Source organism: Sarcophilus harrisii, chromosome 1 (genome assembly GCF_902635505.1).
Source record: "Sarcophilus harrisii chromosome 1, mSarHar1.11, whole genome shotgun sequence".
Lineage (NCBI taxonomy): Eukaryota > Metazoa > Chordata > Mammalia > Dasyuromorphia > Dasyuridae > Sarcophilus > Sarcophilus harrisii.
This window is the reverse complement of record NC_045426.1, coordinates 219,207,806-219,221,392: the sequence shown is the minus strand read 5'-3', so window position 1 is coordinate 219,221,392 and position 13,587 is coordinate 219,207,806. Positions and strand designations below refer to the sequence as shown.

At 35.6% G+C, this 13,587-nt stretch overlaps 1 protein-coding gene across 1 annotated transcript in view; it reads left to right on the top strand.

Annotated features, from left to right (window-relative positions):
- Positions 1 to 291: 291 nt before the first annotated feature.
- The window catches only part of RECK (reversion inducing cysteine rich protein with kazal motifs), a 71,567-nt gene continuing 58,271 nt past the window's right edge, over positions 292 to 13,587 (top strand). The window contains exons 1-2 of the mRNA XM_031937277.1: positions 292 to 618; positions 9,417 to 9,475. Of these exons, the coding sequence (XP_031793137.1) occupies positions 507 to 618; positions 9,417 to 9,475 (171 nt within the window). The 5' untranslated portion in view covers positions 292 to 506. The remainder of the gene's footprint in view (positions 619 to 9,416; positions 9,476 to 13,587) is intronic.

Here is a 13,587-nt window from a genome sequence, read left to right as displayed (position 1 = left end):
GGGGTACAAAGACAGGCAAAATACGGTTCCAGTCTGCAAGAAGCACACATGCAAAAATAAATAATCACATGAAAAATCAAAACTGTCAATGGAAGAAATTAGTTTGAAAACTTGGTTCTCCTTCCAAGCTTTTTGATAGTTCCCTCCCTTGCCCTGGCCCCCGCAAGCTCTGAAATGAGATGGACCTCTGGATGGTGCAGAAATTCAGGGTGTGCGGAAACAGACGTGAGAGAGGAGAGAAGCGCGCGTGCCGGGACGGGTACCCGCAACAAAGAACAGACCAGACCCTCCCTTGCCTCCCACCCGCCCTCCACTTTGGGGCGCATTCCAGCAGCCTGGACTGTTAGGAATCTCCGCGCGGCCGCAGGGTGGGGCCAATCAGAGGGAGGGAGGGGGTGGAGCCCCTTCCTGAAGGTTGAGGCTGCAGCGGCCAGTCTGGGTCGAGGGGAGAAGCCGCTCGGTTGGATCCCCGGCCCAGCCTGGCCCGGCCCAGCCTAGCCCACGTTATGGAGGAAGAGGCGGCGGTCCCGGCCCCGCGCTACTCTATAGTCTTCCTCCTGGCGGCAGCGGCGGCGGCTGTGGCGGAGGCCGCCGTGGGACTGGTCCCTGGCACTTCTGGTGAGTTGAAGGGGCTTTCGGGCCAGACCCCTTCCGTAAGACTTTACCAACATGGCGGAGGGGGCCCCGGCCGGGACCCTCTGGGCAATGGCGAATAGTCCCCTGGATCCTCGGTCGCACATGGACCGCTCCGACCCAGGCCCACGCCTGTCGCCGCCTGAGGGAAGCAGTGAGAGAGTGAGGGTGGGGTGGTCCTGACCTCTTGGGATGCTGAGCTAGGCCTCCCGTGGTAGGAGAAGCGGGACTACGGTGGGCCGATGCTTTGCCCCCATTTCTTCTCTAGCAGTTCTTGTTACGCGAACCTCCATCTCCCACCTCCGAGCTTTTTTCCTGGCCGTTCCCCCACCTCCTCAGCCCCTACCCCCGGTTCCAGAAATTCACTCCTTTCCCTCCACCACATCTCCATCTCTCCTGTCTTTCTCTCCGTCCGCGTTAAAACCTTTTTTTTTTTTTTTTTTTTTTTGCAAGCTTTCCCTCATTTTTGCCCAAATTATCTTAGGGTTTTTTTTTTTTCTGAGGTGATCTCCAGTTTATCCTGTAATCAGAGTGTCCCAAAAGTATTCGTGCAACCTTCAGCTTTCTTAAAACTTTTAAGAAATTCTGTATATCCTATTTTTACCTGGCTATTTTCGTGTTGTCTTCCTCATTAGAGCCCCTTGAGAGCAGGGACTTTATTTTGCCTTTCTTTGTATCCCTAGTGTTTAACACAGTACCTGGGTTAGTAGCTGGACTGACTTAAGGAGATTCTTAACCTTGGGTTAACGAATTAGGATGGAGGGAAAAGTAAAGTATTTATTTTCCCTAAAATCCTGCTGAAATTAACTTAAATTTCAGTGATTTAAAAACATGATTCTGAGAAGGGAGCAGTCCACAGGATTCTCTGGACTGCTAAGGGGAATCCTCCCCAGACTAAAAAAGAAAAAGAAAGAACCCCTACGTTTGAACATCTGTTTATCCTCATTCTGGCCAAGGAGTAGAAGGATTTGCTATTTGTATTTCCAAAGGAATGACTTTTTTCCTCTTGATCTGAAACAACCTTTGCCGGTCCCCTAACAAAAAAGAAAGAAATTTTACTGCTTATTGCTCTGTTCTTAAAGACTTTGAACTGAGGGAGAATCCTAGCATGTTGTTATTGTTTGAGGGGGGTAAACTTTCTGACAACAATGAGTTTTGGTTTCACTTAGGGTGTTTGCTATAAAGTTAGAGTTAGTTTGGAATAGAGCTTGAGGTACTATCTATTAAAATTCAGAGAAATTCTGAAATAGAGTAGTACAGAGAATAGAAATGTGGGAAACGGTTTAGTATTACATAATTTGAGAGGAAAACCAAATGTCTAGAGAGATGAATTGTGATTATGATCCTCTTGCAAGATCCTCTGGCATTAGAGGGAATTAAAGTAGTAGAAAATTGTAGTTCTTTGTACAATGAAGTCTTTCATATTAGAAATCATAACTAGTAAAATCTAGGAAATTGTTTAGATTACACAATTAAAGTGTCTTTTAGAAGTTGCTAGAAGCGTGGCAAAAGTTCTGTGTATTTTAGTTATAGCCAGGTTATATAACCTCTAAGGCAGATCATAGTTCTTGGGAGCATTGTCTAATAAAGATCATAGCTCTTGAGAGGATTGTCTAATAAAGCTCATAGCTCTTGAGAGCATTGTCTAATAAAACTCATAGCTCTTGAGAGTATTGTCTAATAATTTCCAACTTGAAAATTTACTTCAGGCAAAACCCTGATTAATTATTAGAAGAAAGAAAATGTCTCATGTGACCTTTTTTTCTATTTACCCCTTTTTACAAGTTTTTATTGGTACAATTTTGTTTTTGACACAGTAGACATTTCCCAACAGAAATCCCAGATAAATCCCCTCTTTAAAAGTACATTCCTTGAAAACAGTTTATAGAATATTAAAAGAAAGGAGGGCTATTTTTTGAAATTTGATAGTATGATTCTAACATTGATCAGTTTTGTTGTACATAAATCTTTATTTAATAAACTACTGTAGTTGTATTTTGTCATTTTTGGCTCTGCTTTCTTTACAGTTTGTAATGTCATATAAGTATTTCCAGTTGGTTTGAATTCTTCAAATTAATATTTCTTACAATGTAGTTCTATTCCTTTATAGTCATGTATTACAGTTCAGCCATTCAGTAGTCCTTGAGCACATATTTTGTTTCTGAATTTTTAATGTCACAAATAAAGCTTTTTGGCATAGTTTTGTAAATATGTTTTCTGGCAATAATCTCCTTCATATAACAACACTCTATTGAACCAAAGGGTATGAACAAATTAAAAGTTTTTCTAACATAACTCCAAATTGCGTTCTAAAATACTTAAGTGATTTAAATCAGAACCTAGGTGCTCCAAATATACAGAAAATTGGTCTTTAAGAAAAGTGGATTGTTAAGTGTATTAACTGTAGTGTTGGATAGATAGCAGTATCTCAGTAGGTGAGTAGAAGAGGTTGGAAGACTTTTACTTGAAATAATTTTATCACAATAGGGAAATAAAATTACCCTTTAAAAAGTATTATAGATAAATTATCCTCTCTAGAAGATCCTAAATAAAACCAAGTGATATCACTAATCAATTATTTATTGAATATTTACCATTCTATCTACCTAAAATTCTGGTAGGCTTTTAGGAGGGGAAGGGAAAAAGCTGGGGTTTGGAACAAAGAATACAAAATAAGTGTTAGATTTGATTGCTTCATTCAAAACACCTATATAACCAAAGGAAGTAAAACTAACATGAAAAACACATAGGATAGTTACAACAAAATGATGGGATCATATGGATTAATAGTTCAGAAACTATTGGAGAGATCAAATTTGAAGTAGGATTCATATGAGAAAGCTTTCTGTGGGAAGCAGAGCTTGCTTGAAAGATGAACAAGATTTAAATAATAGGAGCATGAACAAAGTTCATTCTGAAGTGTTTTCATGATAATTTCATCTTCTCTAGAGCCAAAGGATATGGATTTAAATCTTGCCTTACTGATCTTGGATAGATCAACATCCCTGGCCTTCAGTTTTCTTATTTATAAACTGAAGAATTCAGAGTACATGACCTTCTAGATTCTTTTAACCTCTGAATATATGCTCCTAAAGACCTATATGAAGGTTAATATACATCCAACTCTTATCCTGAACCTTACACCCACATCAATATCTCACTGTTAATCATCTCCCTTGGCACCTCAGACATAACATGTCCAAAGCAGAATTCATTATCCCTTTAAACTTGATTCTTCCTCAGACTTAGTTGTTTAGTTGAGAGGAATATTAACTTAATAGGTACTCAGATTTGAAATCTTATTATCACCTTCAACTTTTCCCTCTCAATTTTGTATTCATCCTACCTCCATGTAGTCAAGTCAGTAAATATTGTTGTTCTACCTCCACAATGCCTCTTGTCTACTTTTTTTCTGTTTACTCATTCAATACAGTTCAGGCCTTCATTAACTTTTTACCTGAACTGACAGGACCTTTCATTTAAGTAGAATAAAAACCTCCCAAAGAATGAATGAATGAATGAATGAAACACTTGTTAAGGACTCATTATCACTGTGTCTTTACAAGGGTTCTCACTATTTTTGGTGTCCTCCTGATCGACGTAACTCTCACCTGTTGCTCTAAGAAGCTTTAGCATGCACACTGGCCACACTTTGGGGGTAAACCATTTCAGCAGATGGGCTAAAGCATGTTGAGAGTAACCAAGAGGTCTCAAACCCTGTTGGGGGGGGAATGTCTACCCCTGGTGGAATGGACAGATGAGAACAGTTTGTTCCAATAGCCATGAAGGCAAGTATTGTGGAGCACTTTGAGCTTAGACAAGACACCAAGGTTATTCCCTGCATCTTGAGTCATCATCACTCGTCTTGACTTTATCATGCCATTGTGGTAGCTCTGGAAGAGATATCCAATTTACACATGAGTCAAAAGACATCAACCGCCACCTTCATTTATATTACTTTTAGATGTAATTTCCTTACATAAGATTGTTCTAAGGAACAATTAGTTATTTTTATTTGTAATGATTATCTATCTATGAAATGAGAAATTTGAACCAGATGGCCTTTAAGGTCCCTTCCAATCTTATACCTATGATTGTTAAGGTTTACTTTCTCCAGAAATAAGTCATCTTGGTCATTGGACAAAGATCTTATATTGAATACCAAAGTTGTTTATAGATGGTCTAAAAACTAATTTACTGTATTGTTTGTTCTATCTCCTTTTCTATAACTCCGACCTTGTTACAGTTAGAAGCAGAAGGGAACAACAACATATGGAAGGATATTCTGTGTGGCGTTTTTGTTTTGTTTGTTTCATGAATTGTTCTGGCTAAATAATTTATCTTGTGATGGCGAACTTAGTGGCAATGGATTTTTCCAAATTTACGTAGGCTTAGCTTTAGTTAATTGACATAGACTGCTGCTGGAACTAAATATTTGTTCCTTTCATTTTCCTTTTTTCTTGTTCACAATTTTTAAAACCATTTTTTCAATATATAATGGAGGATATGTACATATTCTCTATTTTGTCCTGTGAGTCCTTTATTTCTCTATCAGAAGATGTGAGAAACATGTTCATCATAAGTCCTGTGGAATTGTAGTTGGTTACTATGTTGGTGAGATATCTTAATTCATTCACTTTTATCTTATTGTAAAAATTGTTCTCCTGGCTCTGCTAACTTTATTGTGTATCTGTTCACAAGTCTTCCTTGGTTTCTTCGAAACTAATCTTCATCACTTATTATAGCACACTAGTATTCTATCACTTTTATATTGCCATAACCTATTCAGCTATTACCCAATTGATGGATATCTCTTAGATTCCTATTCTTTACTGCCTCAAAATGAGCAATAAATATTTTTGTACAGTCTGAGAATTTAGATTACTTAGGACTAAATCCCTCACTTACTCTACCCTCTCTTTTATTTTCCCTTCTTCCTTTTCTCTCCTGTTTCTCTGTTGAATGAAATATATCTTAGAATATCTATTATGTCTATGTGTATTCTTCCTATCATAGATGAGTTCAGATAAAAGTGAGGTTTGCATCTCAGCCACTTCCCTATCCTTTCCTCCCTCTTTAAATAAACTTCTATTTGCACACTTTTGATTATATTAATTTTCCCTAATCTTCCTTTCCTTCCTTCCATCTCTCACCCTCAGTATATTTTTCTTTTCCTTCTTTTCTATTCTATTAAGATCATCAGGACATAATAGCCACAGGTCTTCTGTTTAATTACATCCTGATGACAGAGTTCACGAAGATTTTAAATATGTTTTCTCTCCTTATATTATTACAATATAAATAATTTATCCTCATTTAGTCATTTATGATTGCTTATTCATATTTACCTTTTTCTGTTTCTCCTGACTCCTGTGTTTGCACTTCAGAGTTTCTGTGCAACTATCATTTTTTCATCAGAAATGTTTAGAAGTCCTAAAGTTCATTAAAGTGCATTTCCCCTTCTATGATTACATTTAGTTTTACTGACTGTTTCTTGGTTGTAAGCTATATCTTTTATGTTCTGTAATATAGTATACCAAGCTTTCTATTTCTATTCTTAGAGTAGATACTAAATTTTATGGGATCCTGGTTATGGCTCCTTGATACATGAACTATTTCTAACTGCATTATTTTTTCTTTGACTTGGAAGCTCTGGATTATTGGCTACATTGTTTCTAGGAGTTTTCATTAGGAGTTTGTTTTAGGAGCTGACCATTGGGTTTTGGTTTTTCTCCTCGTTGTCCTTTGACTCTAAAATATTTGAGCAGTTTCTTTTATGATTTCTTAAAATGTGTTGCCTGTGCTCTTTTGGACATGATATTCAGGCAGTCCAATGATTCTTAAATGGTGTCTCCTCAATCTTTTTTTTTTTTTCCAGGACAAGAGATTGATTTTGTTTTGGTTTGGTTTTTGACTATGAGATAATTTATATTTTCTTCTTTTTTCAGTCTTTTGACTTTATTTTAAAATATCTTTTCTTGTTTTATGAAGTCACTGGCTTCTATTTGGTCCAGTTGAGAATTTTCAGGGATTTATTACTTGGGCAAGGCTTTGTATCATGTGCCAAGCTGTTAATTCTCTTTCTAATTCTGTCTTCTCTTGGCTCTTATTTCTCTTCCAAACACCCTCCCCACCATCCCTACATTTTCATTTCATTTAACAAAAAACAAAACAAAACACATTTTAACTCTTTGAGACTTTGTAATTTTTGGAATTACTTTCTTTTGGGTTTGTCTTGAGTATCTTTATGATGGCTTTTTATGGTGGGATTTTTTGTTTGCTCATTCTTCTAACCTACTTCCTGACTTTGCACTTTATATTAAGACCAAGCTTTATATACTTTTGGAGAGAATGTCTGGGCTGCTTCTGCTATTTTTTTTTAGGATATTGAGTTTTGTATTCAAGGATCTCAGGGGACAGTTCAGGTTGGAAATCTGCATGCTTTTTGTGGTCTGGTCCAGGGCAAAGTCTGGTTACTGCCCTCCTGGTCTGAGAAATAGACTTGTGGTTTTAACTCAGTGGGAGCTTGGAAGACTACTACTGGACTCAGCCATGATCAGCCAGCTGGAAAATCCTGATAGTTCATAGTGACAATTCAAGTACTCAACCTTAGCTTATAATTCCTTCTCTTTTTATTCCTCCACAGATTTCACAGTGGTCTAGAAGCTGGAATGGGAATCCTGTTCCACTTCTGGGGTCCAAGTAATACAACTGCTTCTTCTGAATTTAGTCCTTGTTTAACCTAGAGCTCATGATTGATCCTCACCCTAGAATACAATTCTTAGGTGCAAGTTCTCTCCTCAGTCTATTCCAGATCTAAGACTGAACTAGGTAGGGAGTAACAGAGCTGCCAGTTTATTGTTACACAAGGTTAGGCGCCTTTATGTTGAATCTGAAACCTAGGATCTGAGATGTGGCAGGTAGGTAGCAGAGTGAATAAGGCAGTAGACTTGGAATCAGGAAGACCTGAGTTCAAATGTGGCAAACAGACATTTGCAAGCTGAGTTACCCTGGCAAGTTAAGTAACCATTGCCTGGCCTAATTTCCTCAACTCTAAAATGGGAATACTACTACTACTTACTTCCCAAGGATGTTGTGAGGATCATATGAGATAACATGTGCAGTGCTTAAAGTACAGTGCCTGGCATATAGTAGATGCTAAATAAATGCTTATTAGTTTCCTTTTTGCCCTGGTGCAAAACTCATCTTGTTCGGGGCTATTGAGTTTGATTAGCTCCTGGTCAGATCCTATCCTCATTTTTCTCTGTATCTTCCTATTCTAGTCAGTAAAAATGATTCTGTGATTTTTTTCCCCTTGGATTTCTTAATCAGGCCTCAGTGTGTTTTCTGGATCTAGAGAAGTAGTGGGCAAAGCTCAATGTTTTCTTTTTTGCAACTTCATCATCTTGGCTATTGCTAGTACCAGTTGAGATCATTATATTTGAACTGGAATTTATGTAATGGGTTGATAGATTTATTTTTCTTGAGGTGCTAAAAGTGTTTTATAAATAATTCAACTTTGTTCACACTTTGAAATTCTAGATTTCCTGTGCAATAGAAGATAATAAGTACCTTGAAGTGGTAGTCAAAAAAAAAAGTTAATGTTTCTAGAATGTGGGTAGATTATAAAGTCACTGTCAGAGCAATTTCTAGAGTATTACAGGATATGGTATTTTAAGAATACCCATGAACATGCCCAAAATAATGAATAAACCATGCCATTTTAATAAACATTTGAAGGAATTAAGGATGCTTTTCCTGGAGAAGAAAAAGGCTTAGCTATTTTAAAATATTAGAAGGTCTGTCATGTGGAAAAGTCTTGTACAGGTAAGCAGATTTAGGACCAGTAGGATAGAAGTTTGAGGGAGATAAATTTTGGCTCAATATAAAGAAAAAATTTGTAACAACTAGAGCAGGACAAAGGTATATGGATTTTTTTTTTCAGAGACAAACTAGTTTCCTGTTGCTACTAAGAGGATTCGTCTGGATAACCATTTCTTGGGATGTTTCATGTCAGGCTAGTTGACTTCTGAGACTTTTTTACCTCTGAAATTTTGTGATTTTACAAATCATATTAAAAAGGTCTCAGTGTGTTAAGTTCTCAGGATGATTCAAAAATCCAATTGGATGTTTACAGTCTCTTCTTTGGATGCAGTATTTAGTTGTTTCTTTTGTTGTTTAGTCTAATATTTTTAGGGAGGATGTATACGTTATATTTTAATGAGGAAAGTGAGATAGAGATATTAAGTAACATGGAGTTTGGAAAGGCATTTTATAAAATATAAAAACATGTAAATATAGTAAAATTTCACTTCAGAGTCCTGTTTTCCAAAAATTTCCTTGTTTGCTCTTTAAGTACACACACACACACACACACACACACACACACACACACACATATATACTTTTTTCTGTCATTTAATTATCTCTTGTCATTTTGTGATTTTACATTGTTTTCATATCAAATTCATTTTGGGCTGTATTAATAGAGAGATGATAGGCCTGCAGTATTTTGATCTCATCACAGCTGCTGTGTTGTATTCATTTTTGCTACTATTTTTTAAGAAATACATTGATGAGCTAGCCAAAGACTCTGATGGTAAGAGAATTGATAACAATGCCAGTCTTTATGGATTTTTCTAAAACTGAGAATAATGTCATTTTTAAAAATGTTATTTGTGGTATTCTAATTCAAGGTGGAGTGTTTATTGTAGCTATATGTGAGTGTATTTAGTTATGTAATAGTTTGGAAGAGTGAGAATTCTATTTTTTTTTCTCCCTAGGTGCCTTATGTTGTTATCATGCAAAGGATAATCTAATGTGCCGGGATGTTTGTGTACAGGTAAGCTTGTATAATACTTGTAGAGACAGTTATATAAAACTTCGAATCCTGACTCAGTGATGACTTGCATGTCTATTCTTTAAGAATCTGCTTCACTAAATATAAAGAGGTAGAAATTTTTTTAAGGGTGAGGTGGGAACTTAGAAATTCATGGCAAATACAACCTCATAGGAATCACTAAGACATGATGAGATAACAACTCATGACTTGATTATAGCTTGAGTGGATATGACTTAAGCAAAAAAAAATAGGCTCTCAGAAACTAAAATGTAATAAGGGAAGTCAGCCTAGGAGGAATGGGAATTAAGAATGAAATTCTGAAGACACAAGGAATCTCTTTCAGTGAGAAGGGAACAAGGAATTTATTTATATAGGATCTTAATAACTGAAACTCTAGTAATCAAAAATCTGCAAAGAGAAGTGATAACTAAACTGACCAGTAGGGCTACATCAAGAAAGATCATGCCAAATTAACATCATTACCTTTTTTTCTTGACAATATTACTAAGCTTTGTAGGTGAGGGTAATTTGGGATAGAGTTTATGTGGATTTCAGCAAAATTTTTGTTAAAGTGACTCATATTATTCAATGAATTCTGAATAAGTTTGATAACTGCACTCAAAGAGCAGTTATTAATGTATCAGTTTTAATATAGCAAAAGTTTTCTAGTGAAGTACCTTAGATATCTCTGCTTGGTTGAACTATGCCATTTAACATTTTTGGAAATAACTTAGAATAAAATTACATCTTCATTACCTTTACAAATGACATAAACCTGGGAGGAGTAGCTAAGATAACGGAATAAATATGAATAACAGAGTAAATATCCAAAAGGATCTTGATAGTACTAAATCATTGGTCTTCAACAAATAAGATGAAATTCAATAGAGGTAAAAGTTAATTATATTTAGATACACAACAATCAACTTCAGAAATATGAGGCATGGTTAGACAACAATTCTGAAAAAAGATATGGGATTTTGGGGGTATCACAAAATGTTACTTAAAGGCTTTCCAACAAGATATACATGTATCAAAATTATAAAAAAAATTCCTAGAAATATTAAAACACTCAGTTTGCGCTTTTTAAAGTTACACATTTTAAAGTACACATACTGTACAACTAGTACTGTGGAGGAGAAAAGGTACAAAATTGAAATGGTCCCTGCTTTCTAGGAATTTATATTCCTCTAGGAGAGAGAAGTCTGGGGAATACAGTAAACTATATATTAGTGTATATAGGGACAGATAGAAGGGCTGGACCTGATTTATTTAATAGGTATGTGGAACTCCTGAATGAGGAAATTCCTAATCCAGGAAATTGAAATTTATAGTTTTAATTGCCTAGGATACTTATAAGTAATGTGACTTGGCCAGAATGGGTCTTAAACACAGATTTTTTTCTTGGTTCTCTGTTCACTGGACTGCTTCCTTGAATACTAATGGTGTCAAACTCAAATGGAAATAGACCCTTGTAGACTGTATATTGGTTTAGAAAACTATAAATTAACATTATCTATATTGTGATGCATTTTTATATATTTTATTAAACATTTTCCAATTTCATTTTTTTTTTTTTTGATGGCAGTCGGTGTTGAGCTACTTGCCCAGCATCACACAACTAGTAATGTGTCTTACGCCAGATTTGAATTCAGATCCTTCTGACTCCAGGATTGGTATTTTATCCACTGAGCCACCTAGCTGCTTGTCCAATTACATTTTTTCCCTCAATAATAGCTTTTTATTTTCAAAATACATGCAAAGATAGTTTTCAACATTTACCTTTGAAAAACCTTGTATTCCCAATTTTTCTCCCTCCCTTCCCTCCATCCCCATCCCCTTGACAGAATTGCAACATGTGCAGTTCTTTTAAACATATTTTCACATTTATCATGCTGCACAAGAAAAATCAGATCAAAAGGGGGGGGGGGATGAGAGGAAAGAAAAAAGCAAGCGAACAACAACAAAAAGTGAAAATACTATGTTGTGATCCATATTCAGTCAGCTAGGATAGTTAGGCTGAGCAGTATTTTATTTATAACTTTGACTCAGCCTATTTTTCTAGCTCTACTACATATTATTTCCCTTTACAATAGAATCAGAATTAGATTTCTTACTGTTTTTCATAGATAACACAAAGATTTCTTATTATTTTTTATAGATAGTACTCCATCTTTAGTCTCCATGTTTTTGTATTGACTGCCCCTTATATTTGTAGTACCCTCCCTCAGTTTTTTAAGATTAAATTATTTAGTTTCCAATCAGTTTTTGGTCTATTTTCCATGGCACTTTATTTTATGTAATTTTTATTGCATTATGACCCATAAAAGATGCCTTTCTACATTTGATTGTGAGGTTTTTATACTCTAATATGTGATAGTTTTTGTGTAGATGCCATATACTACTGAGAAAAAGGTATATTCCTTTTCATCCCCATTCAGTTTTTCCATAGGGCTACAATATTTAACTTTTCTAAAATTGTATTCTCTTCCTTAACTTCTTCATTATTTATTTTGTGGTTAGATTTATCGAATTCTCAGAGGGGGAGATTGAAATTCTCCACTAGTATAGTTTTGCTGTTGATTTCTTCCTGCAATTCACTTAACTTCGCTGAGAATTTGTATATTATACCACTTGGTAAATATATTTTTAGTATTGATAAATTCTTTATTATCTATAGTACCCTTTAATAGTTTCCTTATCTTTTTAAAATTAGATCTATTTTTGCTTTTGCTTTATCTGAGATCAAAATTACTACCTGCTTTTTTTTTTTTTTTAACTTCACCTGAAGCACACTATATTCTGTTCCATCTCCAGAATTCAAAGAGACAAAAATGAGGAAGGAGAGTATTCCAGGCATTGTGACTAAAAAAATATTGAAGCATATCTCTTTGTTTCAAATGTGTTTCTTGTAATTAGCATATTTTTGGATTCTGGCTTTTAATCTACTCCTCTATTTGTTTCAATTTTATGGGAAAGTTCATCCCATTCACATTCAGGGTAATTATAACTCTGTTTTTCCCTCCATCCTGTTTTTCCCATTTATATGTTTTCTCTCCTTTCACCCTTTTCCCTCCTCACTAGTGTTTTGCTTCTGACCCCAAACTCCCTCAATCTCCCCTCCCTTCTATCAGTCCCCTCTTTCTTACTCCTTTACTCTTCTACTTTTTTCTTCCCTTCTATCAGCCTTCCTTCTTCCTTTTTCTTTCCTTTTCCCCTTTCTACCTCCCTATCAGATAAGATAAATTTCTATACCCAACTGATTGTGTATGTTATTCCCTCCATGAGCTAAATCCAGTGAGAGAATTCTGGAATTTAACAATATTTCTTGGAGTTTTCATTTGGGAGTCTCTTTCAGAAAGTGATTTGTATATTCTTTCAATGATTATTTTGTCTATTGGTTTTAGGATACCATGGCAATTTTCCTTGATTATTTCCTGAAAGATCTTGTTGAGGGTCTTTTTTGATCATGGCTTTTACGTAATCCAATAATTCTTAAATTATCTCTCCTGGATCTGTTTTCCAGGTCAGTTGTTTTCCCAATGAAGTATTTTACAGTTTCTTTTTTTTTTTAATCTTTCTGGTTTTGTTTGATTCTTGATGTCTCATCAAGTCATTTGCTTCTACATGTCCAATTCTAATTTTTAATGAATTATTTCTTTAGTTAGCTTTTTCATTTCTTTTTCCATTTGGCCATTTCGTCTTTTAAAGGAGTTGTTTTCCTCAATATATTTTTGTGATTCCTTTTCTAAGCTGTTGGCTCTTTTTCCCCAGACTGTTAACTTTTTTTTCATAATTCTCCTGTATAGCTCTTATTTCTTTTCTTCATTTTTCTTCCCTCTTGATTTTTTACGCTTACTTTCTTTTTGAGTTCTTCCAAGAGAAAGAACTTTTTGAGCATGAAGCCAATTCATATATTCCTCTGAGGATTCACATGTAGACATTTTGCCCGTATCTTCCTCTTCACTGTGTTCTGATCTTCCCTGTCACAAAATAACTTTCTAATAGTCAGGGCGCTCTTTGCTTATTTTTTTTTTAAATTTAGCTCTGCCCTTAGTCACAAGACACACTGTCTGAAGCTACTTTTGCAAGGAGAACAGAGACCTCTTACT